Source organism: Aedes albopictus, chromosome 1, assembly GCF_035046485.1.
Source record: "Aedes albopictus strain Foshan chromosome 1, AalbF5, whole genome shotgun sequence".
NCBI lineage: Eukaryota > Metazoa > Arthropoda > Insecta > Diptera > Culicidae > Aedes > Aedes albopictus.
Window position 1 is genome coordinate 274,506,365 of NC_085136.1, and position 26,601 is coordinate 274,532,965.

Sequence of the window (26,601 nt, forward strand, 5' to 3'; positions counted from 1 at the left end):
GATACAGTTGACGTTCGCTCGGTGCAAACGGTTTAACTGCAATGCTTTTTAACTGCAAGTCCGCTAAGTGCAACAATTTTGCAGTTATCGCACCGCTATCTGTCAAAAACAAAACGTCAACAGAGTTGCGATGTTTTTCGGATGCACTACTGCTGCATTGCGATGTTTTTGAGTGCATTCTGGCTGCGTCCAACCGCATTTGACAACTGTTTGACGGCTGTCAGTCGTTGCAGTTAGCGAATTTCGTTCGGTTAACATGTTGCACTTATCGAACGACTACTGTAGTTTAATTGGATTTAAAATGTGGATTGCGCATGCGTGGAATTGTAATTATAACTAGATGATGGCACGGTGGCACCCCTCTAGGAGTTCCTTTTGGGATTCCTCATGAATCCCAGGAATCTTTCGCGATTTCTTCACAAGTTTGTTCCAGAACTTCTCCAGGAGTTTCTTGTAGGATTACCAGGGAGTTCTTGATGAGATTTGTCCAGCGGTTTATTTTGGATTCCAACAGAAGTTCCTCTGGGATTCTTTCCGGGAATTTCTTCTGAGATTCCTGTAGTGTCTACCTAATGGTTGTGTGCATAGGATATCTACCTACATGAAATATTTGTCATTACAGTACCTAAATATCCAGGTATGATTCATTATGTCTACCTAAGATAGTATAAATACGTGTTGTCATTGGACCACACAGCAGAGACTGCACAAGCCTTGGATTTGTCAACATCTTTAATATTCTTCTTTTGAAACTGCAAACAATAAGGCAATCCAGACAGATGCGATCAGCTGATTTTTTTTGTTTACCATGGATTTTTGACATCCGATGATCGGGGTGACAGTTGAACACAAAGAAATTCGTTAAGCACCGACGACACTTGACGCAATTTTGTTAAGTTGTACTCACACAGTGTTTACACTTTTGGCTGTCACCCCCTGTTGGGTATCTCAGCGCAGCGGACAAGAACAACCGACCAGACAATTAATTATCACCCCGGGATTAGTGACTTGTTGAAAATAACTACACGGATTTCGGTTACGTCGACGTCTATTTACAATCTCGGTCAAGTACGGACTAAATAATAATACACAACAAACAATCGTGTCAGCTGTTACGCTTCGTCATTTAACTTCTACACATACATACACACGACATTTGTCATCAATTTACCAAGGGGCTAACACGTTTAAATAATGTATAACCTTTCCAGGGGGCTGTCACTACTCTACTCCAACACTCCTCCTTAGTGCAGCCACCATACTACTGTCAAATCGTTAACTCCTCCTAACTCAAAGCTAATCTTGTAACATGCTACTGTAGATAGTACAGACCACCACTCTTTTTACCTACAGCAAGCACCGTCGCTCCATCCATAATACGGAAGTCTTTCTGGCCAAAGACAAGGGGCTGTCCATAAACCACGTGGTCATTTTTTTGGGACTTCTCAAACCCCCCCCCCCCGCGTGGTCATTAGTCCATACAATTTTTTTTTTCGTCCATACAAAATGGTCATTGCCCGAACCCCCCCCCCCCCCCCCCGCAACTTCCAGTAGTCATCGTGAAGCATACTCCACGACCATCACCTTTGCTTTCCGGATGCGGCTGCCTTACAGTTGTCATAATTGCTTCATCTTGCTTCTCTAACCTTGCTTTCACCTCCTCTAACAAAACGGGACAATTTCTTTGGAAATGACCTTCACGCCCACAGTAGTAGCACTTCCGAACAAAATTCTTCCGGTTTTCGCCCTCCACTGCAGATTTCATGGCTATTTCGGGAGCGCTCTTCTCTTCACCCCGTAACGTGGGTAGATCACCTTAGAATGGTGCGTTGCGGTGTAAGATCTACCAAATCAAATTTTGATCTTGATACCTATTTACCGTATTTTTAAATATTCCAAGATCAAAGTTTGATGCTCTTTTCCTTGTGTTTTGTAGTATTTGTGTTTCAATGTACTGCTAATCAACATTTTATTTCAGCAGGATTCAGGTAAATGTATCGTACTATATAAATAATATTTTAAAAATATGTAACTGTGGCGAGCGTATCACTAATATGTAGCTTATTTGACGTACGATGTTAATATTATTTTATATTTCAGATTATCAACCGAAGAATCTAGTAATTCAACCAAATGCCAACAAGATGACGAGGATGAATTGGCCAGACAACTGATTCGAAGCAGTCTAACAACGGTGTGCCTGAACGTTAACCAAGCGTATCCTTCGGAGTTTACCCTTCCACTAACAACACCCAAATTCCCGTGACACCTAGGCCTGAGAGATCGTAGAGTTGTCTACATTTTTCATAGGTGTCCAAAACTAAACATCCTTTCCCATTCCTCAGCAGTCGCAAGGACGTGGCCAGGACAGTGCTCGACCATTGGAGGATTGCATTAGTCTTGTCTAAGAGTCAGAGATTAGTCCCAAATCTTTGTGCTTTGGTTCGGACGGGAAGGAGGCAACCCTCATAACAGCGGTCTAGGACTGTACCACCTACGAATTTGTGCGACTCGCTTAATGCTAATGCTAATGCTAATGCTAATCTTTAATATTCTTCTTTTGAAGGATATAAAAATTCCTAAAGAGGTTCCTCCTGGGATTCCTTCAAGAGCTCTTGCCAGTACTCCCGGGATTCTTCCAGAGATTCTTTCCTGGTTTGCTTGAGGAATACTTTCTGAGATTGTTGCGGTTGTGGGAGGTGCTAGCGGAAGGATTTCAGGAGTTCCTGGATAAAAAAATCCTTCCAAAATTTCTCTATACATTAATTTTGAGATCCCTTTAGGACTCCTTCCAAGATTACCTCAGGATAGCTCTAGCATTTCAATCTGTGATTCCTCAGGGACTCCTTTGCGGTTCCATCTGAAGTTACCTCTGGGGTTCTTCCAGGAGTTTCTTCTGCGGTTCCCAACAGGTTCCATCTCAAGAACTCATTCCAGGATTTCTACTGAAATTTCTTCTGGGACTTCAAGGGATTTCTCATGGAGTTTCGGAAAGCCTCCATGAATTCCATACGAGATTCACCTATAATAGCTTCTGATGAAAACCAGAAGGAACTTGCTGGAGTATTTCTCCAAGGAAATCCTGTAGGAACTTCATGAGGAAAACTATAAACAAAAACTGCAGGAGGAATTTCTCAAAATACTCCCTTATAAACTTCTGGGGGATTTCCATTATGAACATCTGGAAGAATTCCAGAATGAACTTCCAGAGGAATTCCAGAAGGAACTGTAGAAATTCCAAACGAAGCTCTTGAAGGAATCCAGAATAGAGTTTCTGAAGGAATCCTAGAAAGAGTTCCTGAAGAAATCCTTCTTCTGAAAGAATTCCAGAAGAATTTCCTGGAATGAGTTCCAAAAGGAATCCCAGAAAGAGTTCCAAAAGGAATCCCGGAAGAAGCTCCCGAAGAAATCCACTAAGGAGTTCCTGAAGAAATTTCTTCTTGGAGAAATTCCGGAAGAAGGAATTTTTGAAGCAATCCCAGAAATAGTTGCTGAAAAAATCCCGAAGAAGAATTCCTCAAGAAATCTCAGAAGGAACTCCGGGAGTAATCTCGCATAGAATCCCTGGAAGGAATCCCTGACGAAATTTTGGAAAGAGTTTCAGGAGAATTTTCTCGGAACAAATTCCTGGAGCAAACCCCGAGAGAACGCCTGGAAGAATCTCCAAAAAACATCCCGGGTAAAATTGCTGGAATTCTCAAGAATACCTTCTGGAAGAATAAAAAAAACTGCTGAAGATATTCTAAAAAAAACTATTGGGAGAATTTGGGGTGGAATTCCTGGGGGAGAAATCACAGAAAAAAAGAAAAATCTTAGCAAGAGGTCTTGAAAGAATCAAAGACGGCATATCTATAGGAATCTCAGAAGAAACTGCTGGAAGAACCCCAGAGCTCCCTGGGAATCCCACATAAAACTTCTGGAGGAGTCCTGGAACAAATTTCTGGAGGGGTGCCACCGTACCGTCATCATGTCATATATCAGCACGCGCACCTTACGTTTTGAATCAAATCAAACCACCCATTAAAAGCTGGCGAAATTCTTCCGAAAGTCCGAAAGCTGACGAAATTGTACTCCGAATCGTAAATAACAAAGCCACGTAACGTCTAAGACTTAGAAAAAAAATATCATAACAACCGCCGTATGCAGTGCCCTATAAACTCCTCTTCCACGTCCTGATGGTCAATTTCCATGATGTCGATATCGTCCGTGAAGCCCTGGAGCATATGGGATCACGTGACAACAGTTCCACTCCTTTGCATACCAGCTCTCATTATCGCTCCTTCCAGCGCTATGTTGAACAGTCAGTTCGAAAGACCATCGCCCTGCTTTAAGCCGTCTAATGTTACGAACGATACACATGATTCCGATCCGTCAAGCGAATCAGTCTAATCAGCTTCTCCGGAAAACCATGTTCGATCATTATCTAACTACCATCACTCGTTTCTTTTCTCTAAATCGTACGCCGCCTTGAAATCAATAAATAGATGATGGGTCTGCAAGTTGTACTCGTAAAATTTATTGGTCAACTGCCGCAGGGCGAACATCTGATCCGTCATTGATCGATCGATCCTCACACAGAAACCCGCCTCATATTCGCCGACGAAGGACTCCTCAATCGGCCTCAGCCAGTTCAAGAGAATTCTGGACAAAATTTTGTACGCTGAATTGGATTGTACGGCATTTCTCCGAAAACCAGTTTCCCGAATGAAGTTTCCCCGAAAGACGATTCCCCGAATGAACCGTTCCCCGAATGGACCGTTTCCCCGGAATAGGGTACAGTAGACGTTCGATAAGTGCAACATGTTTATGTTTCAGTTACCGAATGAAATTCGCTAACTGCAACGACTGACAGCCGTCAAACAGTTGTCAAATGCTGTTGGACGCAGCCAGAATGCACTCAAAAACATCGCAACGCAGCTGTAGTGCATCCGAAAAACATCGCAACTCTGTTGACGTTTTGTTTTTGACGGATATCGGTGCGATAACTGCATCATTGTTGCACTTAGCGGACTTGCAGTTAAAAAGCATTGCAGTTAAACCGTTTGCACCGAGCGAACGTCTACTGTATGTGTACCATTCCTTGGCCTAATATGCCAACCGATTTGACAATATTGACCATAACTCGTGAATTGATAGCACTAGAAATGATGTGTTGACCCTATCACGCACTCTAGGCAGTGCATGTTTCTCCAGTTGGAAATAAACTAACGCAAATATTCAGAACTTACTTAATTCCGTTTAAAAGATTCGATGCGATGGTATGCAATGCTGGTCTATGGTACAAAAGTTGGCCTATTAGTGGATACAACGTTGGCCTATTGCTTTCCGATCGCTAGAACCATGTATTCTCTTGTTTATTTTTTTAATATTTCTGCTGAAGTATAATCACTATTCGTTCACCAATCTTGCTTTCAAATTACATTTTCGGAGCCAAATATTCACATAACTATTAATAAATCACTTAAACTAAAGTTCTTTCTTAATTTAGTAACAAAATCACTATTATTGTGTTATATTTTTACAATTTTCTTCCTGTTCATTTTTTTTTCTGGTTCATTCGCAAGCAATGTCGTTGACGTCACTTTTTCGGTGTTGTTGACGTAACTTTACTGATGGGCCAAGATTTGGATACATAGTGAAAAAAATGTCCTCAATATTCGGCCCACATTTAATTTGAAAAATAGCTATTTTTTGTTGAAAACAAGTATACAAGTTCAAAATAGCATCTTTGACCGTCGCATAAAATGTCCAGTTATCGAAAAGTTAATTCGAAATATTCCAGAATCATGACATTTATGATCATGTGTATACTACACACTAAGCCGAAGAATCATGGCGTCTACAAAAGCTAAACAAAGTGACATTTTCATTCAATTTTAATGCTCCAATGTGCTAAAACTGAAATGAAATGTTACAGTTGTTTGGCGCATAGTTTTTCCGGTCTCCAATCTCCTATTTATTATACTATTTTAGTACTAGTTTCTGGTGATTTTTTTTATTGATTCCACTGTTCGAACTAGTCATTGGAACGAAGTAGCGGATATTTAGCGTAAGTACAAGGAGTGCTAATGTGCATGATTTAAAAAAAATGTTCAATAATTTATACCTCCTATGATTTGAGAAAATTTGGGAATGGATGAAGACATCAAGATCATGAAACTTTCACACCTCATTGATATTGTGCATTTCCTCTTATCATGGAATTTTCGAAATCCAATATGATTTCGATAATATGGCTATTCCTTCTTGTTTTCCATTCAGAGATTAGTTGATGCTGAAACTGCCATTATTTCACCAGATATTTATCCTTCTTTGAAATATAGGCTGTTCTTTCGTATAACTCGAAAGACGGCTTGCGGTAATGACAAGCATAACAATGTTTTCAAATTTACCATGGCAAAACGTGATCATTGACGCACAATCACTCTTGTGTGCGTTTTGTATCCTCTCACATCAACTGGTGCGATAGCTTAGTGATAGCGTGCTAGCCCGGTGATTACAAGGTTCTTGGTTCGAACCCAGTTGCCAACGGAAAGTTTTTTTCAATTGTAAACCGGTTCCATGGTAGAATTGAAAACATTAATCTGTTGAATTGAAACGAAACTCAGTCTGCACAAATTTAGTGGTGTTGTGTATTTAAATTGACCCTGCAGAATAGTAATTTCAACCGCAAGCCGTCTTTCAGTGTAGTGATGTGGGAAGCAGTGCACTGCAGTGGCATTATCATTTGAGCTCATAACTCATTTTCGGCCAAACGGCGTTCGGCTAAATGACCTTTAACCCTCAGTATCCATAGAATACACTTGACTCGAGGAATGCTAAAAAACCCAAGAGACTCAACATCTTCTAAGACTTCGAAAACTAATTTGAACATCTTTAACAAAAAAGAAGACAGCTAAATAACCCATTCGGTTTAACGTACTTCGGCCTGACGTACTTTGGTTATGCGTGCTTAGGCCTAATGACCGGATTCCCCTAGTTGTGCATTGGAGTCATTACGGCCCTCTTGTACTACGTCAGCGTGGCGAGCGTCAGCTGAGGCACGAAGAATGTTGAATAGCAGATGCTATACACTTTTCGGGAAAACATTACATTCCGGGAAACATTTTTCTGGTAAATGGTACATTCGGGAAAATAATTTTCGGGAAAACTGCATTCGGAGAAGTGGTTTTCGGGGAAATGCCGTACAATCCCATCCAACCAACTAGCAGGCAGTTCTTCTTTTTCCCGTATATTCAATATAATACGGTGTAAGAGTTGATACAGCTGCTCACTGCCGCGCCGTGCTTGAGAAGCTCGGCCGCGTTCCAGAAGCCTTATGCCTGGTTTACATTGTTCAACTGAAACGAGCATTCCACTTGCTAACTTCTCAAAGATGTTCAATGCAATGGAATGATGTGTTTAGACTGAGCGAATGACTTGAGTGTTCACTTGAATGCTCTTGAAAGCATCTCAGTTTAAGCAAGGGTTTACATTGTTCAACTCGTGCGGAGCGTAAGCAAACTGAATTGAATTCATCTCACTGACAGATGACTTGAAATCAGCTCACATGAATCGCGAGTTTAGACGGGGCAAGTGAGACGATTTCGTTTGACTTGAATGAAAAAGTTCAACATGTTCAACTTTCGTTCAAGTCAAGTGAGTTGCTCATGTGAGATGAATGGTGGTGTTTACACGTTCAATTCGCATTCAATTGAGCATTTTCCATTGACTTGAATCCAGTCACTTGCACTGTCTAAACCAGGCATTATTGTTTTTCAGTCCTGCTCTGATAGCTGTCTTGACCTCGACTAGCGTGGGAGATTTCTCAGTCTGTCCGTCGTCGTCGATTCGAATTCTGTCTGTCACTCTTCCATTCCCACCGTTCAACAATTCCTCAAAGTGCTCTCTTCTCCTGCCAGCCACCATATTGTTTTGTATTGTCTGTCAGCAAGTTTCCATCACGGTTATTGCACTGACGGAGGAAGGCGCTGATTTTCTCCGCACGCCATTGACAGTTTCGTAAAACCTCCGCATATCACTCTGTTCCATACTCTCTTGCGCCTGAGCAATCACAGTTGCCTCATGCTCTCTTTTCTTTATGTGGTGGATTTGTTTTCAAGCTACTTTTGCTTCCCTATATCGCTTCTTGCTCTGCTGGGTCAGCTTTGTCATGAAAGATGTCTGTATTATATTTTTTTCCTCTTTACAATTTTTCTCCATATAGGCATGTAACAGATATGATCATATAATTATAGTAAGAAGTATTAAACCTACACGGTCGTGTGCAACGGCGAGGCGAGCGACGGTCGGGTGAATATGTACAATTCCATTTAACGCTGTCGCCGCTTGTCGGTCCAGCCCGCCCGCCATCCACCAGCATCAAATCAGTACTAATTTATGGAATCTAATTGAATCATTGAACTTGAACCTCGCTCGTCATGTTTTCCATTCCAGCCAGACCGGCCGACATAGCGTAGCGACCGGCATTTCTATGAGCTTCTAAATATTTAGAGGGAATGTGGCGGTCTACCGATGGAAAGAATGTGACGACGACGGTCCCTATACAGTCAGCGTGATTCAATTGGTTGGGAGTTCCACAAAAAAGAACACAGATTTTGAAGAACGAAAGTTCTCGTTATTTGTGTTGATTGTTAGTTACATTTGAATGGAAGAATAGAAGTGGCGCGGCGCTGCTTTTTCTATTTGATATGGAAATCAATGGAGGACAATGGATGTATGCTATCATATTGCGTCAAGATTCACGGCTTTTATTGTGGAGTGATTGAATGAATATTTTCTCACACGAATTTGTAGCGGAAGATGAGATAGGGAATGTTCGCTTCCACTTTGAATAGCGGTGTGATGTGAGAATTAGATAATCACTGATAATTGTTGAGATATGTACATACACAGATTGTATCGCGTTGATTTTTGCGTTGATTTCACTTTTGTAAAATATAATCATAATAAAACGACACCATACACGAACCGTAATGTAGACGGTTTTACAATACCGCATACTGTTCTAATAATATCCCGAATGGGTGGTTAAGCACGTCTTATGGTTATCGTTTATCCGGGAAGGATCTCCCTTAGTACATATAGTGACGCTGAACTATAAAGCATGACAAAGATGATGAAAGAGGCTGGGCTTGAATCCCTGCAAAGAGAGCTATATCGAAAGAACTCAGAAGGCGTTACCCATTAAACGTAGCCTCATTTTTGTTCGTCCCAAAATCAATCAGTTCTTCCTCTCGTACACTTTTGACCTCACAAAAATTTGGCCAGACCTTAGAACTTAGAGTTTACGTAGTTTATGGACGCGTTTTGGCTCAATTTTGCACATCTTCATACAATTATTTTATTTATATAATAATCATTCTAGATGTACTATGCTATAATTCATTACCAATCATCTTTCTTTTCCATTTCGGTTTCCCTCCCATTAGGTCCGAATCATGACTCGGAAAAATCACCCTTCCTTGCCACGGAACCGGTGCGGCTTACACCGGCGTGGGAGGAAACCAATCTCCCCAACGATGAACTCAACTTCAAGGGTAAGTAATAGGAGTAACCGGAGTGATGATTGATGGGCTGCTCTCCAGATCGGTGGTCGTTTACGGTCAACTTTTCCTATCATGAATTTTAGGGAGAAATGCTTGCCTCATGGACAAGTCGACCTCATGATAGGAAGAGCTGACTGTACTTGAATCGTGACAAATGAAGTTCTTCTGTAATAGTATCTTTTGATTGCCCATCATCTTTGCATCTGGCAGTTTTGGTGATAAAATGGAGGAAATATTTCAAATGTCTTGCTCTAGGACTAGGACTCTTATTTTCACCTCATTTATTTTCAAATGCAGTTTATCTCCAAATTAATCTTTTGCATTCCAATATTTTTTTTATTGCTCAACCCTCGAGCACTATCAGCGACACAACCCTCACTTGTACCTTAGATTGAATGAGGAGCGGACCTGGCGCGTCTTTCACGTCGACCGTCGAGGACCTGTGGTCAAATTCCACTCTCTGTGGGTTCAGAGAAGAACTAATTTAAGACTAACAATCTCGTTAATACAGATGAAAAAAGTAAGTCAATGTATATATTTAACTAACAATCAATCCATTTTTCTTATAGCAACGAGACTTTTAGCCCTAGATAAGTTTATCTCAAAACCCACGAGGAGTACATAGCTATCCGATAAGAAAAAAGTTGATTCTAGGATCATCCGACTGGTGGCGCTAGTGAGTCTGTAAAATTTAGAGAATCAGAATACAAGAAGAATTTTATCTTTGGCAAAGTTGGCCATGATGATAACGAACTACTTGACCCTGAATTGAGCCGCTAGGCGGCGTTAGTGAGACTCAGAAAGTCTAAACCTATGTATCTCGAGAGTCAGACAAAATAAAATAATAGGGGGATTCACTTAACTGCGTAAACAGAATAAACTTCAATAAGCAAGTTTATTCTGTTTAAACGTTGCGATCACCAAGGCAATCTTTGATTATTTCATTCGCAATTTTATGAAACATTTCAAATAACAGAAAATCATGGCTTACGCAGCAATTTAAGCTATTTAGTGAGTCCCCTTAATGTTGTCGTTAGCAAAGTTGACTAGGAAATCGAAACAAATCTCGTGCTTACCCAAGTAACAATTCCATCGCTGATTGGTTTTGTTTGATTTTTATTAAGGTTTTATTACAGCAATAATTAAAACTCACAGTTTTATGACTGCTTTTATGAAAACCATTAATAAAATGTTTTATGCAATTCAGTATTATAATTTCTATTTTATACTACTCATTTCATTCTCATAATGACTTACTTTTCCATACCGGTTCATTATGCAACTGAAACGAGTTGCATAATGAAAAATAGTTGCATAATGTTCATTATGCAACGCATTTGAGTTGCATTATGAACATTATGCAACTCAAATGAGTTGTATAATGAAAAAATCATTGCATAATAGTTATTTATGTAACGAGTTGCAAAAAGTTGATTTTTTCAGCACGAGTCGTACATTTATCCAACGAGGCTTGCCGAGTTGGATAATTACGAAGAGTGCTGAAAAAATCGAGGTTTGCAACGAGTTCCATACAAAATGTTATGCAATGATTTTTTCATAATGCAACTCATTTGAGTTGCATAATGTTCATAATGCAACTCAAATGAGTTGCATTATGAACATTATACAACTATTTTTCATTATGCAACTCATTTCAGTTGCATAATAAACCAGTTCGGAAAAAATGCTCATTATGATACCGAAATGAGTTAAATAAAATATAAATTATGATACAGAATTGCATAAAATTTTGTATGGAACTCGTTGCAAAACTCGATTTTTTCAGCACTCTTCGTACGACTCGCGCTGAAAAAATCAACTTTTTGCAACTCGTTACATAAATAACTATTATAGTATACTTGAAGATATCCATAAAGACAGATTTTAAGAGTAAACAAAACTTTCCGATATGTAAACCTTCTGGCAATCACTATTACCGCAATAAAACTGTTAAAACTCTCAACAGATGGCGATCCGTTCGATTAGTAACGACATCTGTTGGTGGAAAAGCAGAAACTACGACACTGCTAGGTTTATTGCGGTCATCATAAAAGTAAACTTGCTTTCGTTTTATTTTCGCTGATTATGGTCGTCGCCATATTGAAGAATTAGTTTACGTGAATGAAAAATAGTTAATTTTGCTTAAATTAGCAGTGAATTGGCAGTTGCAACCATTTTCATAACATGCTCACATAAATAAACTCTCTCTGTTGAGTTTCCTTGTGATTTGGGATAGTTTTACTAAATTCACAAATTGATTTATTTCATTCCAAGATGATAATATTCACTATTTTCGAAGCGCATTAATTTTATGATTCTGCAACCCCAATATTCACGGTAAATTCGAATGCGCAGAAGCCTACCAGCACAATAACTACTAAAATACTACTTTGAAATAAACGCTTTCTACTTTCAAATGATGTATCCTCCTGAACTTTACGTGCCATCAAAGAAGCTTCTCTGCATCTTGAGCTGTCATAGTTTTGTTGAAAAAAAAAACAACAACAATCGAGAATGGGAAATATTTCAACGGGTTAAAACGGGTTTATTGCTACTCTTAATGCGGTTTGCAAAACCGCTCCGAGAGTGGTCCACTTAGCCGGAAGATGCTCTTAAAGAGGTTATCAAGAGGTTTTGATGTATGATTCAGTTTTATTGCAAGTTTTATAAAAATGGTCATGAAGATCTCTTGTAGAGCCGAACAAAACTTAAAATGTTACTTGGGTAGTATCATACGGGCATATCTACAATGATCGATTTCTCTTTGGTTAATAACCTGGCCACCAAATTAATGTCGGTTGTTTTTATTGTTTTAGGAGCTAGTCTTAGTCGTCCTTCACCGAAACACACCGAAAGATCATCCGAATATTGATCGTATTTTTTTATTCTTCAATCACTTAACCTAATTTACAGCTCTTTTGTCAACTAGGGCACTGCGTGAGCGAATCTAATTGGAAGCTGTACTTACAATTTGTACTGCGCCTAAATGTATTCTATTCTAATTCTACTATATCCAACTGGTTGACGTTGCGCTGCTTCCACTTTCTACCCTGTCATGGTAGAATGATGAGCACGAGAAAGCTGATGTGTGGCTCAAGGTTTTTATATATTGTAAGGTTGAGCATGACGTTTAGTTTGTGGTGAAAAGCAGAGGAAGCGAAATTTCAAAGGAATTTGAGGAGGCGGGGAATTTGATTTCAGAATTTCTCACGGTGAAAAAATAATGGCCGCTCAGCCAGTTTTGACATCCAAGACAACCTTAGAATATAAAAAAAACCTTGGTGTGGCTGAAAATGTCTAAATTTCAGTATTCCGAGAATCAGACCACATATTTCGTCTTTGATCAAGTTGATACAGAGCTTTCCGATGATGAATTAGGGCAGGGGTTTTCAGACCTCTTGGCTCGTGGTGCACTTTTTGGAAATTTATCTCTACGCGGTGCACCTGGTCATTAAGGTCAAAGAACACAATTTAAAATTTGTTAAACAAGCTGTCCTTAAAATATCCTTTTCCACACAGATGTGATCATAATCATAACATAAGTGTATAATAAAGCTTCATAGCACTGACTTGCATTTTGTTTTAATTAGTTTGCGGTGCTTCGATCGTAAAATGTATTCTTTCTGGGGATATTTCTGGAAACTTTCGAGTATGATCCTGTGCATACCCATAGTGAATTTCTCGCAGCATTTCTGATATATTTCAGGTGGATTTCTAACGATAACTTAGACAAACTCTTGCATCAATCTCTGTATGTTTACTTTTGTGATTTTTGAAAGACGTTCTACTAATACTGATACTGGATTTCTGAAGAAATCTATGCCAAAAACCCCTGCAAGATCCTTGGAAGCTTTACTTTCAGAACTTTTGCATATTTTTGATAAGGTATTTGGTAAATTTCATCCTGGTTTTCTGGCCAACTCATGAGATCGGAAGAAGATTCCATTGAAATCATTAACAAATTTTTGATATTCCTGGAAAAATAGTCACGAAATCATTGATTGATCCCTGATGCGTAGACTCTGCAATACCACAAGTTGGGTTTCTTTCGACATTTTAGCAAAATGTTTAAAGGTACATTCCTTGTAGAATGTTTGATTCTATGGACATCGATATCAAATTCTTGAGAGAAATCTTATGATATTGTCATTTTCGAATGCCTGATAGGAATCTTGCCGAATTCCTTCTTAAATTCGTATTTTTTGTGAATTTATCTATCGCAAGTGATGTGAGTGAATGTAGAACTTTTAAACTGCCGCGGTGCACTTGTTGCTTCTCGGTGTACCAAGTGCACCCCTGAATTAGGGCAACGTATCTAAATATTGTCGCGCTTATCTTTTATTAGAGTCCGGTGGCGGTCGTACGCTCGCAAGGCATACAGTCGCAGTGACACTCGCAAGGCAAAATAAAGGGAATTATGTTCCTGCCCAAAACAAAAGCACGTGGGTTTCGCGAAGTGACATATATTTTTGATTGTATTTGTCATAAACGGCAAGAGTGGCTCAGTGAGATGAGTATGCTTGCTGTCAAATTCTATATAATAAGATCGAATTCTATTGGAGTTTGGAGTCACTGTTATGGTTAGTAACTGTCGCGCTTATATCAGAAACCGAAGGCAGATAATCGCCATATTCTAATGTTTCTCGAAAGGCATAATAAATACCAAGGGAAGAGATTCCCGCAAATGTCAAAAACGAGAACCACCAACACATCTGCGTTAGTTATGAAATGTTGATGTTTTTACTCTAAAATGTCTTTATTTTTGCTAAGTTTGCAAAGTTTTACTAGTTTGGATGTTTCTAAATGCTGTAAAACTATATTTACTGATTGTTGATGTTTTTCGGTCATTGAGACATACTAAAGCCTCGATTTATAACGTTTTGGCTTACTCGTTTACTATCATCATCAGATTTGTATAAATCGGTAGACTTGCCACACTTGGACGGTGACGAAAACCCTACAGCCTGTAAAACTATGTTTAGTACAAATTATTTCCCAAGTAACACAACTTGTTACAATAGTGTATATAATACATGTTTCATACAAATGTCTATGTTTTGTTCCGAATTTGATAACGTATTTTCGTACGCTTATATCATCGAAAAAGCGGCTTATAAAACATCATTGATGTTACTAAAGATGTTTTTCAATACATTCTTATAACATAAAATTAAGTATTGAGTATGTTCTCTGCAAACATCGTAAATACTTACTTGTTCCTACCAGGAGAATCATAATTTATCAAACGCACACTGTGCAAATAAATCTGACACCTATCATGCGCTAGCAAGTAATGGCTCAAAAATGTTCAAGCCTTACATTTCACTGGATTTTATCACCTTGATGTTTGGTCACTATGCTTTAATTTCATGTTCCATTTAAAATTTATGGTGAAATGAACACATTTACTCCGCATGAATTCATTCGCCATCCATCGCATCGGATTGGAGACAAGAAGGAAGGTTTTTTTTTTTTATTTTTGTGCTTTGTATGAGATTTTCGAACAAATTTTCAGACGTGCAACATTGTGGCTTCTTGCCACAGTACCGTCTGTAAGTTTTGAAATACTATTTTCAATAGTGTTATATTCTTGGTGTTCTTTAAGACAGTGTAAGCCTATATTATATGGTCATTTTTCACAAAATTTGCCATAACTCAGGAACGAAAATTAAGTGCATTCCAAAAATTTCAGCGATCAAAGCTTATGAAATTACCTTCTCAAAAATATATTTTTTTTTTTAATTTTCCACGAGTTCGGACATAGTTTTTCCGGCTTTTCTTTATAAATTTCCTCAACGGTAAAAAAATTTGTGGAAAACTTTTTCCATTTCATATTTATTTTGGATTCCTGAGAAAATTTGCTTTCATTTTCATTAAAAAAAACTTTGTTTCTACGATGCTTCGTTCTTGAGTTATGATTTTTCAAAGAAAAGGCTTTTATAGCACATTTGGACATTTTTCAACAAAATTGGCCATAACTCACAAATGAAAAAAAGTGCATTCCAAAAATTTCAGCGATTAAAGCTTATAAAATAACCTTGTCAAAAATATTTTTTCGAAAATTTTCCACGAGCTCGGGCATAGTTTTTCCGGCTTTTCTTTACGAATTTTCTTAATTGTGGAAAATTTTGTGGGAAACTTTTTCTAATTCATATTTTTTTTGGATTTCTGAGAAGATTTGCTTTCATTTTCTAAAAAAAAACTTTGTTTCTACGATGCTTCGTTCTTGAGTTATGATTTTTCAAAGTAAGTAGTGTCAGGGGAATACAAAGAATTTCCACCTGAGTTTTCCGGAAAAATAGGCGACCCTGAATTTTTCTCAATTTTTTTTTTGTTCATATATCCATGAGCCCTGCCTATGAAAAAAGGTTTCATGAAAATCTGAGACCCTTCGGCCCAATCCCGTACGGTAATAAAAAAAATGCTCAGTTGCTAAATAAATCTCCAAATGTATTACCGATGGATTTCCGAAAGGAATTTCCAAATTATTTGCCTATTAAATCTCAAGAAATTCACAAAGGAATAGTTGAAAGAATTGTCTAAGCAATTTCTAAAGGGCCGCAATAAAGCCAAACTGGCCAAACTGAAGTTAGGTACATACAATGGCGTTTTCCCACTTTACGGTTTGAGCTGTGTGGTTACTTGGATTTTGCTGGGGATCCAACGTGAGTTCAGTTTTTTCTGGGTTTCTTACTAGCACAAGTTTACCCAGTGTTACTGGTTCGCCCTATTCTCGTAACCCTTATTTGCAAAACATCACACACAAATATTTATTGTAACTGCAAGTTGCCAAACATTTCACAGCCGACTGCAGACTGCGTACCTGTGAGGGACCTTGAAGGCTCCAGCGGTACCCGCATTTTCGGACAACCAACGGTCACCACCGTAGTAGCAATTCAACTCGGAAACACGGTGTTCACGTCGCGCCCATAACTCATCGCTCGGACACGAATCTCCGCTTTCTGCGACGTGGTCTCGCTCCCTCCCAGCAGGATCACGGAATTTGGCTAAATTTATTTTCGATTTCGTCGTTGTCGGTGCATTTCCAGGAATTTTCTCTTATCTTCGGAACAAGGAATTAAGCACGCAGCATGAAAAGAAACGGAGAATAGGCATCGCAACGTCGTTTGATCGAAAAGTGCGAAGGAGGTAGTGGATGCGCGGATCAAAAAGGATTATTAAGGGTGATGCAAGAGAAACGAAGGAAAGACGCAATCGAAGAAGATTCAAGCAAAGTGTTTATTGCTATTTTTTAACATCTAGTATTTTATTTAACTGAATGCTGTAGAAGTGTTGCCAAAAAGAAACTTGTTTCAGTTTTGTAAATCTTTGAAACAGTAAAGTATCCCAAGTAGGCTTGGGATATTATCTTGGATATCATTCAATTACTATTAATTTAGCTTAGCTTAGACTGACTGTACATGCCAATAATGGTTGCTTCTTTGCGATTGATCTGAATAGGTATGAATTTCAGTAATTGCACTGAGATCCAACTGAATAAGTGCAATTTAGTCAGTTGGGAAGGGAAAGGAATATTAGAATGCGATATTCTTTGAATAGGTATAGCTCAGTTTCGTGTTCGAAAGGAATCGCTGAAGACAATTATTCACCGATTTCTGGAAGAAACTCTCTATAATGACTGTCATTTGAATTGTCATTTTTTCTCAACTGTGTATTGTGAGTTTCCTTGGTCACTGTATTCGAAGGTCAATTGGCTTCTTTAACGGTGTTGAGATTATTCTATATTCTGAATCTGCATGTCAAACTGAGCCGAAATCCAAATTTTCATGAGTTTTGGTGCCCGGGAACCAATTTAAAAATCAATTTGAAGTTTGTATGGGAGCGATTTGTCGAATCACCCCTCGTCGCAGTTTGTACTGGGCGGAGCTGTCAAACAGTTGCCCAGCTGTCAAAAGGTGATTTCAAAAAACCTCTTTGAAATTGGTTTTAGGTATCAAAATAAAGTTCTAAAAATCTGAAACAAAATCATAGTGGCTCAGAAAAAGGTGCTCTTTCGTATAAAATCAAAAAATCGATACATTTTTCAAAATTTAAAAACCCAATTCGACACCCTATTTCGAACGTCCTTTTTCACGAACCTCGTCAAATTGAGTCTCCTTGCTGTCACTTTTGCACAAAGTACCTCGTTTTTTGATGCGACCGTCTGCTGTCATCGTTGAAAAAAGAAAGACAGCGAAGATGAAATGTGAGTGAGGCAGCAAAAAAGCACGTTCCACTCTGTCACTTTTGACACATTCGACTGTGAAACCAGGTGAAACTGGACTGTTCGAGGCACGAACGTTCTGAACCGTCGTGTTCGATTAGAGGGAATACCCGCACAATACTGCGATCGAAGAAAAATGCTTCTTGGATGATCCATGCAAAGAATTTCCCATGCATCAAGGTAGGCTGCGAAATTTCTTTTGAACTGCGAACAGCCATTATCGTTTGTTATGATGAAACAATTTCAAACAAGTTTCTCATTTCCAACAATTTTCAAAACGCTATCGACATAATGAAAGTCATTTTTATTTGTCACTTGATCAATTTCACTTCCTATTATCAATAAAAGATATGCACATTAAAATCATCAATCTTTTAAGGTGATACCAATATAAAAGCTAAAATATTAAATGTCAAAATAATTCAAATAAGTAGAACATACAATTCTGAAACGAATTGTAAAGAGTCTTCCTTTGAAGCTTGTGTTGTGCAAAATTGAAAAAAAAAGGCAATGGAATGATTTTTTGCGCTGGAGTCATTTGATAACAGCAGTATAAACACAGACTGTGGTATAAATTTCAACGTAGCATGCATATTTCTGCGTTCAGTAATGCTAGTTGGCATGACTACTAATGCACAACTAAAAAGAGAAACTAAAGCATCGGTGCAAAGCTGCCATTCCCGCCATTCCTAGAAATTTCTTCCGCTGCGTTGGTTGTAATTGGGTTGTTCAGCGATTGAAATATTGCCATATTTATAACGTAATCGGAAGAGCACTTTTTTAACAGTGTGATATAATTTTACTACGCTCTAGTATGTTTGTTCAGGTTGTCAAATAATTAAAAGTTTTTATTTCTGTAGATATAACTATTGACTAACAATTTTGAATTGCAATTAACTTTTTGAATGGAGACTCATAGGTCTCCCCACAAAAGTAATCCAGAGAAACATCTGGACACCCTTTCAAGAACCCAATTATGTGTTTGTGCCATGTGATACGGATGATAACAGAAATTCCTTTCGTATGACATACCATACAGAGCATAGTAGACCGGAAATGCACCTACTATTGCGTGCTGCTGTGTGTTGTTTACAATACTCGGGTAGCCCACAGTAAAAGGGTAAACATTTGTTTGAAATGGTGGTAGTTATGTCAATCGATAAATGGAAGTTACAATCCATAAAAAAAACGAACGAAGCCTATTTTATCCGCATTGACTTTGGACTGTCGTCCATGATAAAAAGAGCTCATAAATCGAAATTCTACTCTTTTCGGAGTCAATTTCATCGAGAGGAGGTGGAGGCATTGTGTGATAAAAACATGATCAGGTTCACCGTTTAGAATAGCCGGAGCGAGTACACGCTGAACTGAAAGTGATGAAATTTTATGATTCTGATTTTTTTTCATTCTGGTCAAACTGTGTACTACACAGAAGAAAAGGAAAATTGTTATCAAAAGAGATTTATATGCATACTACAATATTTCGCGGTAATTTAGAGTGTAGCTCCATTTTCATCTCTGATAATGGCGAGAAAACATGCCATCGTACACATACATAATTGGAGGTCTGCTTTCGTGGATTTCTTCAAGTCGGCCCCTATACCTGCTGCTGCACCATGCAGCAACTATAGTCCCCCCGAAGACGAAGGAGGATGATGATGACGGTGCAGGCGGCACTGCACATCACATATCGGGGGTGCTAGTGGTTCTCAACGTGACATTTTGTCGCAATTCACAATAGGGTCCAAAAGCACAATCTGAGTTCTTGATTTGAACCAGAAAGACTGCCTCAAGAGAACAAACGACTATTTTTTCTGTTTTACTTCATTTTTCAATCTTGTAGGTAATATCCTGCCCTTGATTTCAAACTCCAATGTCTGTAAAAAATAATTACTGGTCATTATGCAGAACAACCTTGTAACAGGTAATATAATGAGCCATTTTACAAAGCTATTCCTGTGAAATTTACATTCATAAAGTGGGATTGTGAAGATTTTGATGCAAAATGTGTGGCAAAATTTCGGAATGATTGGTGAAAATGTTCCGAAGCCTTGGCGAATCCCAGGATGAATTCCTGAATTTTATCCTGATCACAGAAAATCTACAGGGCTAAGACTAAGAGATGAATTAGTTTTGATAAAAGCGTCTACATGAATCTCTAGGAGAATTCTTGGGAGGTTTCCTGCTTTTGTTTTGGGAAAATTTCTGAACAAGTTTTTGCATTTGGTTCTGAAGGTAATCTCAAATAAAAAAGTTAGATTAGTCAGAGTAATTATTGATTACAGTAGACGTTCGCTCGGTGCAAGCGGTTTAACTGCAATGCTTTTTAACTGCAAGTCCGCTAAGTGCAACAATTTTGCAGTTATCGCACCGCTATCTGTCAAAAACAAAACGTCAACACGGTTGCGATGTTTTTCGGATGCACTACAGCTGCATTGCGATGTTTTTGAGTGCATTCTGGCTGCGTCCAACAGCATTTGACAACTGTTTGACGGCTGTCAGTCGTTGCAGTTAGCGAATTTCATTCGGTAACTAAAACGTAAGCATGTTGCACTTATCGAACGTCTACTGTACTTTTGCTTTTTCTAAAAGATTTGACACAACAGATAATCCCTGAAAACATAAAACAATTTGAAAGAAAATCTTAACTTAAGATTTTCTTTCTTTCTTTCTTTCTTTCTTTCTAAGAATAGAATTTTCTACAAAGGGAAACTTTGGAGATGTTGCTTGGAAACAGTTATAGATGATGACGATTACACGTCATGCAAACTTAATTTTAGTCACTTCAATTCGTCGCAAAATATATCATGTAAATTTGAATTCTATGTCATGTAAATACTCTGGCATCAAGCATGACATATGGTGGAAGTTTACATGATGTGTATGTTGTTTATAAAATTTACTTGTATGCAAACTTCTGGAATGTCCAGATGACATCAAAGATGCATTTTTGGCAGATGGATGAAGATGTGTCCTACACACAGAAAACGGTCCTTGCGAAAGTTCGACAAACTATAAATTTTATTCGCCGATTCGACACCAGATTCGATGTCTTCTTCAGGGAAAAATGTAGTTTTTCTTTGTCCTAAAGGATGCTTGTTCTATTACGTTCAGTATTGGTTTTTGGTCAGTTCATCTCTGTGACTCAAGAACACAATTTGTGGCATGCCGTTTATGTTACTAAATACAAAGCATCGTCATTAGCGAAACAAATTGTGTTTTGACTGCCAAATATAGTTTTGTTTAGGATTTTTATTTTTGGCTGTTTTAACATTATCTAAAGGTAAAACACTGGAATTCTCTCGAACGGACATATCACCACTTCGCGATATGGATCTTGATCAAGCTTGAGCTAACTCCGCCTTAAGACTATCTGTCCGTACATTCTTTAAACCAATTTCTTCATCTAACACTTTGGTCAACAGCTCTCTGAATCAAACAACTAGTCAAAACAACTTAACTGATAGACTAACTTCACCACCAGACTCCTCAAGACTCACATCTAAAGCTCTGGCGCTTCAGTGCACCGTCAGAGGTTATCGTTCAAGAAAGGCTCGTAACGCTTGATCCAGTTGAAGGTTCCACACACGACTTGACTGATTCAAACCGTACAATGCCCTCTTCAAGCGACACACCTTCGTTGAATCTTGAACAAAGCCTTCGGGTTTCTCCATGAAAATGACCTCATCAGTTAGTTTTCCTTGAAGAAAAGCGGTTATTGCAGCCATTTGATCTATGCCCAAATTGTGTTGAGCCGCCAGTGGCATCAGATATCGAATCGTTGAGTAACGTACGACGGGAGAGTAAACTTCATCAAAATCGATTTCAAAACGCTGGGAACAGCCCTTCACGACAAGCCTTGCTTTCAATCGCTCAACTGTGCCGTCGGGTCCTCGTTTCGTTTTGTATACCCATTTGTTCTTGATCGCCTTCCGTCCCTTCGGTAGGTTGGTCAGTACCCAGTTTTCGTTTTCGTGCAATGCTTCAATCTCCTCTCGCATAGCAGCCATCCATTGCTGATTATTGGATCGTCTCATAGCCTCGGTGTAGCTAGTGGGGTCATCTTCCATCTCAGAAGTTATAAGGGTTGCTTTTGTGATTTTCTGGAGCAGTAGTGATTGAACTTAAACACATAAAATCGTAAGGTTGGCCTGGGGGTTGGCACTCCCGACCGTTGTGCCTGAATCCATGCTCCTCTTCAGCGGATCTATCAATTTGCGGTGGGAACGAAGTATCAGGCACCACGACATCCAGAGAAGATGGACGATCTACTCGATTGTTTTCCGCAAGCTGCATATTGATGGCTTCACGTGGTAGCTGATCATCCATTTCCGGCCAAGTAATCAACTCGATGAACTCCACAGGTTGATGTTCATCATTTGCTTCTGTCGGATGAAACGGTCGCTCTTTATTGATGAACACGACGTCACGGCTTATTATCACTTTATCTTTTTCTTGATTATACACTCGGAAACCTTTTGAGTTTTCAGCATATCCAACGAAAATACCTTCTATAGATTTTGGATCGAACTTCTGTCTCTTCTGTTTTGGACAATGTACCATTACTCGTGATCCAAACACTTGAAGATGCTTCAGGTCTGGCTTCCTTCGACTCCACGCTTCCTCCGGTGTTGACTCTATTGTCCGGGTTAGGGATCTGCTCACCAGATAGGCAGCTGTAGGAATGGCTTCCGCCCAAAACTTCTTCGGAAGTCCCATATCATTCAGCATCGACCTCGCCTTCTCCACTAACGTTCTGTTCATTCGCTCTGCAGTTCCATTCTGCTCTGGTGTGTAGGGACAGGTCGTTTGATGGATCACACTGTCTCGCTCGAAACTTCTCTTCATTCCTGAATTCTTAAACTCGGTGCCATTATCCGTTCGCAGGATTTTGATCTTACGTCCAGTCTGTCGCTCAACTTGTGCTTTGAACCTCTCGTACACTTCCTTTACTTGACAAAGGTCACGAAGTAACGGCACAGACAAACAGACGTAACACTTGCGAAATTTCCATCGACCACGCTTTTAACGATCATTTTAAATTTTCATAGTTGTGGCTTTCACAACCAGAGGCGCGCGCATCGTTTTTCTATGCGTTTGACGTTTCACACTAGCGCCTTCTGTTGACGATATTGCACAACACAGTGATTCGTGCAACTTTTCCACCAGGTGATGGTAGTGTGAACTGGGTGATAAATTTCCATAAAAATCGTTCAAGGTGTTACGTCTGTTTGTCTGTGGTAACGGCTTTCACCAATTGATGAGACTTCTACCGGTCCGCAAACATCGGAATGCACCAAGTCCAACGGACTTTCTGCCCGTGACGAACTAGAATGAAAAGAACTTCTTGCGTGCTTACCCTGAGCGCATGAAATGCAGTCCACTGTTGCACCAAGCCGTTGCGGCACTCCGTCCACCATAGTTGGAAGCTTGCTGAAATACTTCTGATTCAAATGTCCTAGCCTTTTGTGGCACAAGTTGGTACTGTCCGTCACTAACGCTCGTTCCGATCGCTTCTGATTCAGCCTGTACATTCCATTCTCCTGAGTACCGGTGACCACGATATCACCATCCTCGTCTCGAACTTCACATCCTTCCGCTTTAAATAACACTGTCATATTCTTGGTGCTAATCTTGCTGATGGAAAGCAGGCTCGTTGTCAAGTCCGGCACCATCCAAACGTTTTTTTTTACTTCAATTTCTCCTTCTTCCAGTTCCTGCTTCACCGATCCTCTAGCCACAGAGTTGATGCTTTGACTACTGGCGGTGTCGATTGATTGTACCCAGTCCGTTTGCTTGTAGAATCCTTCCTCGATCCGCGTCATGTGTGAAGTTGCCCCGGAGCCAAAATAGCAATCTTCTTCTCTTCCGGATCCCATCGATAACGAGACACACAAAGCTTTACCTTTATGGCTAGTTTCCACCTGGTAAGTACTGTGTAAAAGGATAGGACAAGTAATGGTCAAGTAAAACTTTTGCAATCAAAATTACTTGAGCGTTCGCAGTTGATAAGTAATTCGCAGCCAAAAAGATTTGCCAACAGATGGCACTGTCATGCGATGCTGTCAGTCATGTTGTTAATTTTCCGTACGGAATAATATGTCGATGTATTATTCCGTGAGTAAAAGTGACATTTTCTCTTTCTTTTCGTTTCTTCTTTCGCACCAAAGACATCAGTGTGCATTAAGCTGTTAGTACACAGGGGCCTTAGGCCCAAAGTACACAGGGTTAAAGATTTGGCAAGGGAAGAACTCAAGATAAAAAATCTGCTTGAAGTGCAACGGAATGCGGAAGCACTGTGGTATGTACTCAAAAAAATTCCGCAACTCTGTCACTGCGGCAAAACGCAATGAGCGAGCGGGGATTTCCTACGGGTAATTTCAAAACAACTTCAGTTTGGTGAATAAGTTTGTTTCCTAGAAGAAAGTACTTATGTGAGAATCTGCAGCATTGCTCTTGATTTGTCTCGCTCTATCGGTGGTAATTGTGGGACGATCTTGGGGACGATAATGGGGTTATAGAGAGAAAATTAGTGCAGTAAAAATCCAAAGGTAAATCCATAAGATATAAAGAAGTTAATACGGAAGGAAATTCCAAGAATTCCATTCTCATAAAAGAAAGTTATGATTTTAAAGGAGTCCGGGTATTGTCCGAGATTCTGGAAGCGGGAAATCCTATTAAAAAAAACTAATAATTCGGCGAAGCTCCTCAAGTTCTTCAAAGAAGCTATGGGTCCAAGAGAAGCTAATGATTTCAAAAAAAAAAAAGTTCGGGACTCTGGGAGTTTTAGAAAGATAGTGTTTTTAAGCTCCTCATGAAAATAACTCTTAATTCCAGGAACAAGCTGGCTAGTTCTCGAAAATTTCTAAAAGAGTTCTATCAGGAGTTCCTCGATAATTCCTCCAGAATGTCCCCCAGGAGTTCACGGGTATTCATCCAGAAGTTCTCCAGTTCTTCCTCCAGGAGATTATCAGGAATTCCTCCGGAAATTCCCGTGGGAGTTCCCCGGGAGTTCCTCCAGGAGTTCTCCGGGAATTCCTCCACAAGTTCCCCGGGCATTCCTCCAGGGAGTTCCCCGAGAATTCCTCAAGGAGTGTTCCAAAAATTCCTCCCAAGGATTTCCCAGGAAATCATCCAGAAATTTTTCTGAATCCTCTAGGAAGTCCCTCTAGGAAATTCCCGTTAATTCCTTAAGGAGTATATCCATGAGTTCCCCAGAAATTCTTCCAGGAGTTCTTCGGGAATTCATCAAGGGGATTTTCGAGAATTTCTGCAAAAGTTCCCCGTGAATTCTTGTAGGAGTTCCCCGAGAACTCTTGCAGAAAATCCCCTGGAATTCCCCAATGAGTTTCCAGGAAATTCCCCCAGGAGTTTCCCAGGAACTCATCATAAATTACCTCGGTAATTCCACCAGAAGTTCACCAATAATTCCACCTTATCTTCTTCGGGAAATTTTCCAAGAGTTCCTCTGAAATTCTCGGGCAATTCTTCCAGAATTCCTGCAGGATTTCCCCGAGAATTCCCGGATGGATTCCTGGAGAAATTTATCGGAGAAATCCCCGAAGCAATTTCTTGAGCAATCACCAGAGGATCTTCTGGAGCAAATCTCCAAAAATTCCTTCTAAGATTCTTCCAATAATTCCCCCGGAGATTCCTCCAATAATTCCTCCGGAGATTTCTCCAGGAATTCCACCGGAGATTCCTCCAGGAATTTCTCCGGAGATTCCTCCAGGAATTTCTCTCGAGATTCTTCCAGAAATTACCGCAGGAATCTTTGGGGGAATTCTTGGAGGAATCTCCGGAGGAATTCCTGGAGGAATCTCCGGTGGAATTCCTGGAGAAATCTCCGGAGGAATTCCGGGAGGAATTTCTGGAGGAATTCAGGGAGGAATTTCTGGAGGAATTCAGGGAGGAATTTCTGGAGGAATCTCCGAAGAAACCTCCGGAGGATTTTTAGGAGGATCTTTAGGAGGAATCTCCGGAAGGTTTTCCCCGAGGAATTTCCAAAAAAAATCTCCGGAGGAGTTCCTGCAGGAATCTCCAGAGAAATTTCTGGAGGAATCTTTGGAAGAATTACTGGAAAAATCTCAGGAGAAATGTCTGGAGGAGTAGGAATCTCCGGAGGAATTCCTGAAGGAATCTTTCGAGGAATTATTGGAGAAATCTTAGAATGCATTCCTGTAGAAGTCCAAGAAGGAACTCTTGGAATGATCCCGGAAGGAATTTCTGCGGGAATCTCTGAATAAATATCTGAGTGAACCCCGAAAAAAAATACTACAGAAATCCCTCATGGAGGGATTTTTTGTAGAACTTCTAATGAAAATCTCAGAGACATTTTAAGACAATCCTCGGCGAACTCCTGGTGGATTTTCTGGAGGAGCACCTGGAAGAATTTCAAGAGAATTTTCTGCGAAATCTCAAAGAAAAACCTTCGTACGGAATGCCAGAAGATTCATCACAAAGAATCCTTCGTGGATCTTCATTCAATTCCCTGTGAAGCTTTGTCCCAAGAACTCCATGAAGTAACCGTCAGAGACCCAGCAGAATTCCTCCCACCGTAGTGCGAATTCGTAGTCTGGATTTTCCCCAGAAGCCCACCCAAAAGTTATAAATTAAATCATTTTCCCAAACGCGCGCAAAAAGTACATTTCAATTTTAATAACATTTCCTGAGGAAACGAACGAAATTTCTTCAAGTTCAAATCGTAAACAACCTGGTGTCCTTTTCTTTCACATCTTTCTTACAGCATCGTTTCGTTAAAATGCTGTCAGTTGAACAAATGTCAAAATTACTCACGGAAAAAGGAGGAATTTTACTTGAGCGCTCTAC

General features: G+C 39.6%; 1 protein-coding gene across 1 annotated transcript in view; it reads left to right on the forward strand.

Moving 5' to 3' along the window:
• The window catches only part of LOC109429298 (equilibrative nucleoside transporter 1), an 88,358-nt gene that overhangs the window by 47,839 nt on the left and 13,918 nt on the right, over positions 1-26,601 (forward strand). Inside the window, exon 2 of the mRNA XM_029860508.2 lies at positions 9,432-9,539. Within this exon, the coding sequence (XP_029716368.1) occupies positions 9,432-9,539 (108 nt within the window). The remainder of the gene's footprint in view (positions 1-9,431; positions 9,540-26,601) is intronic.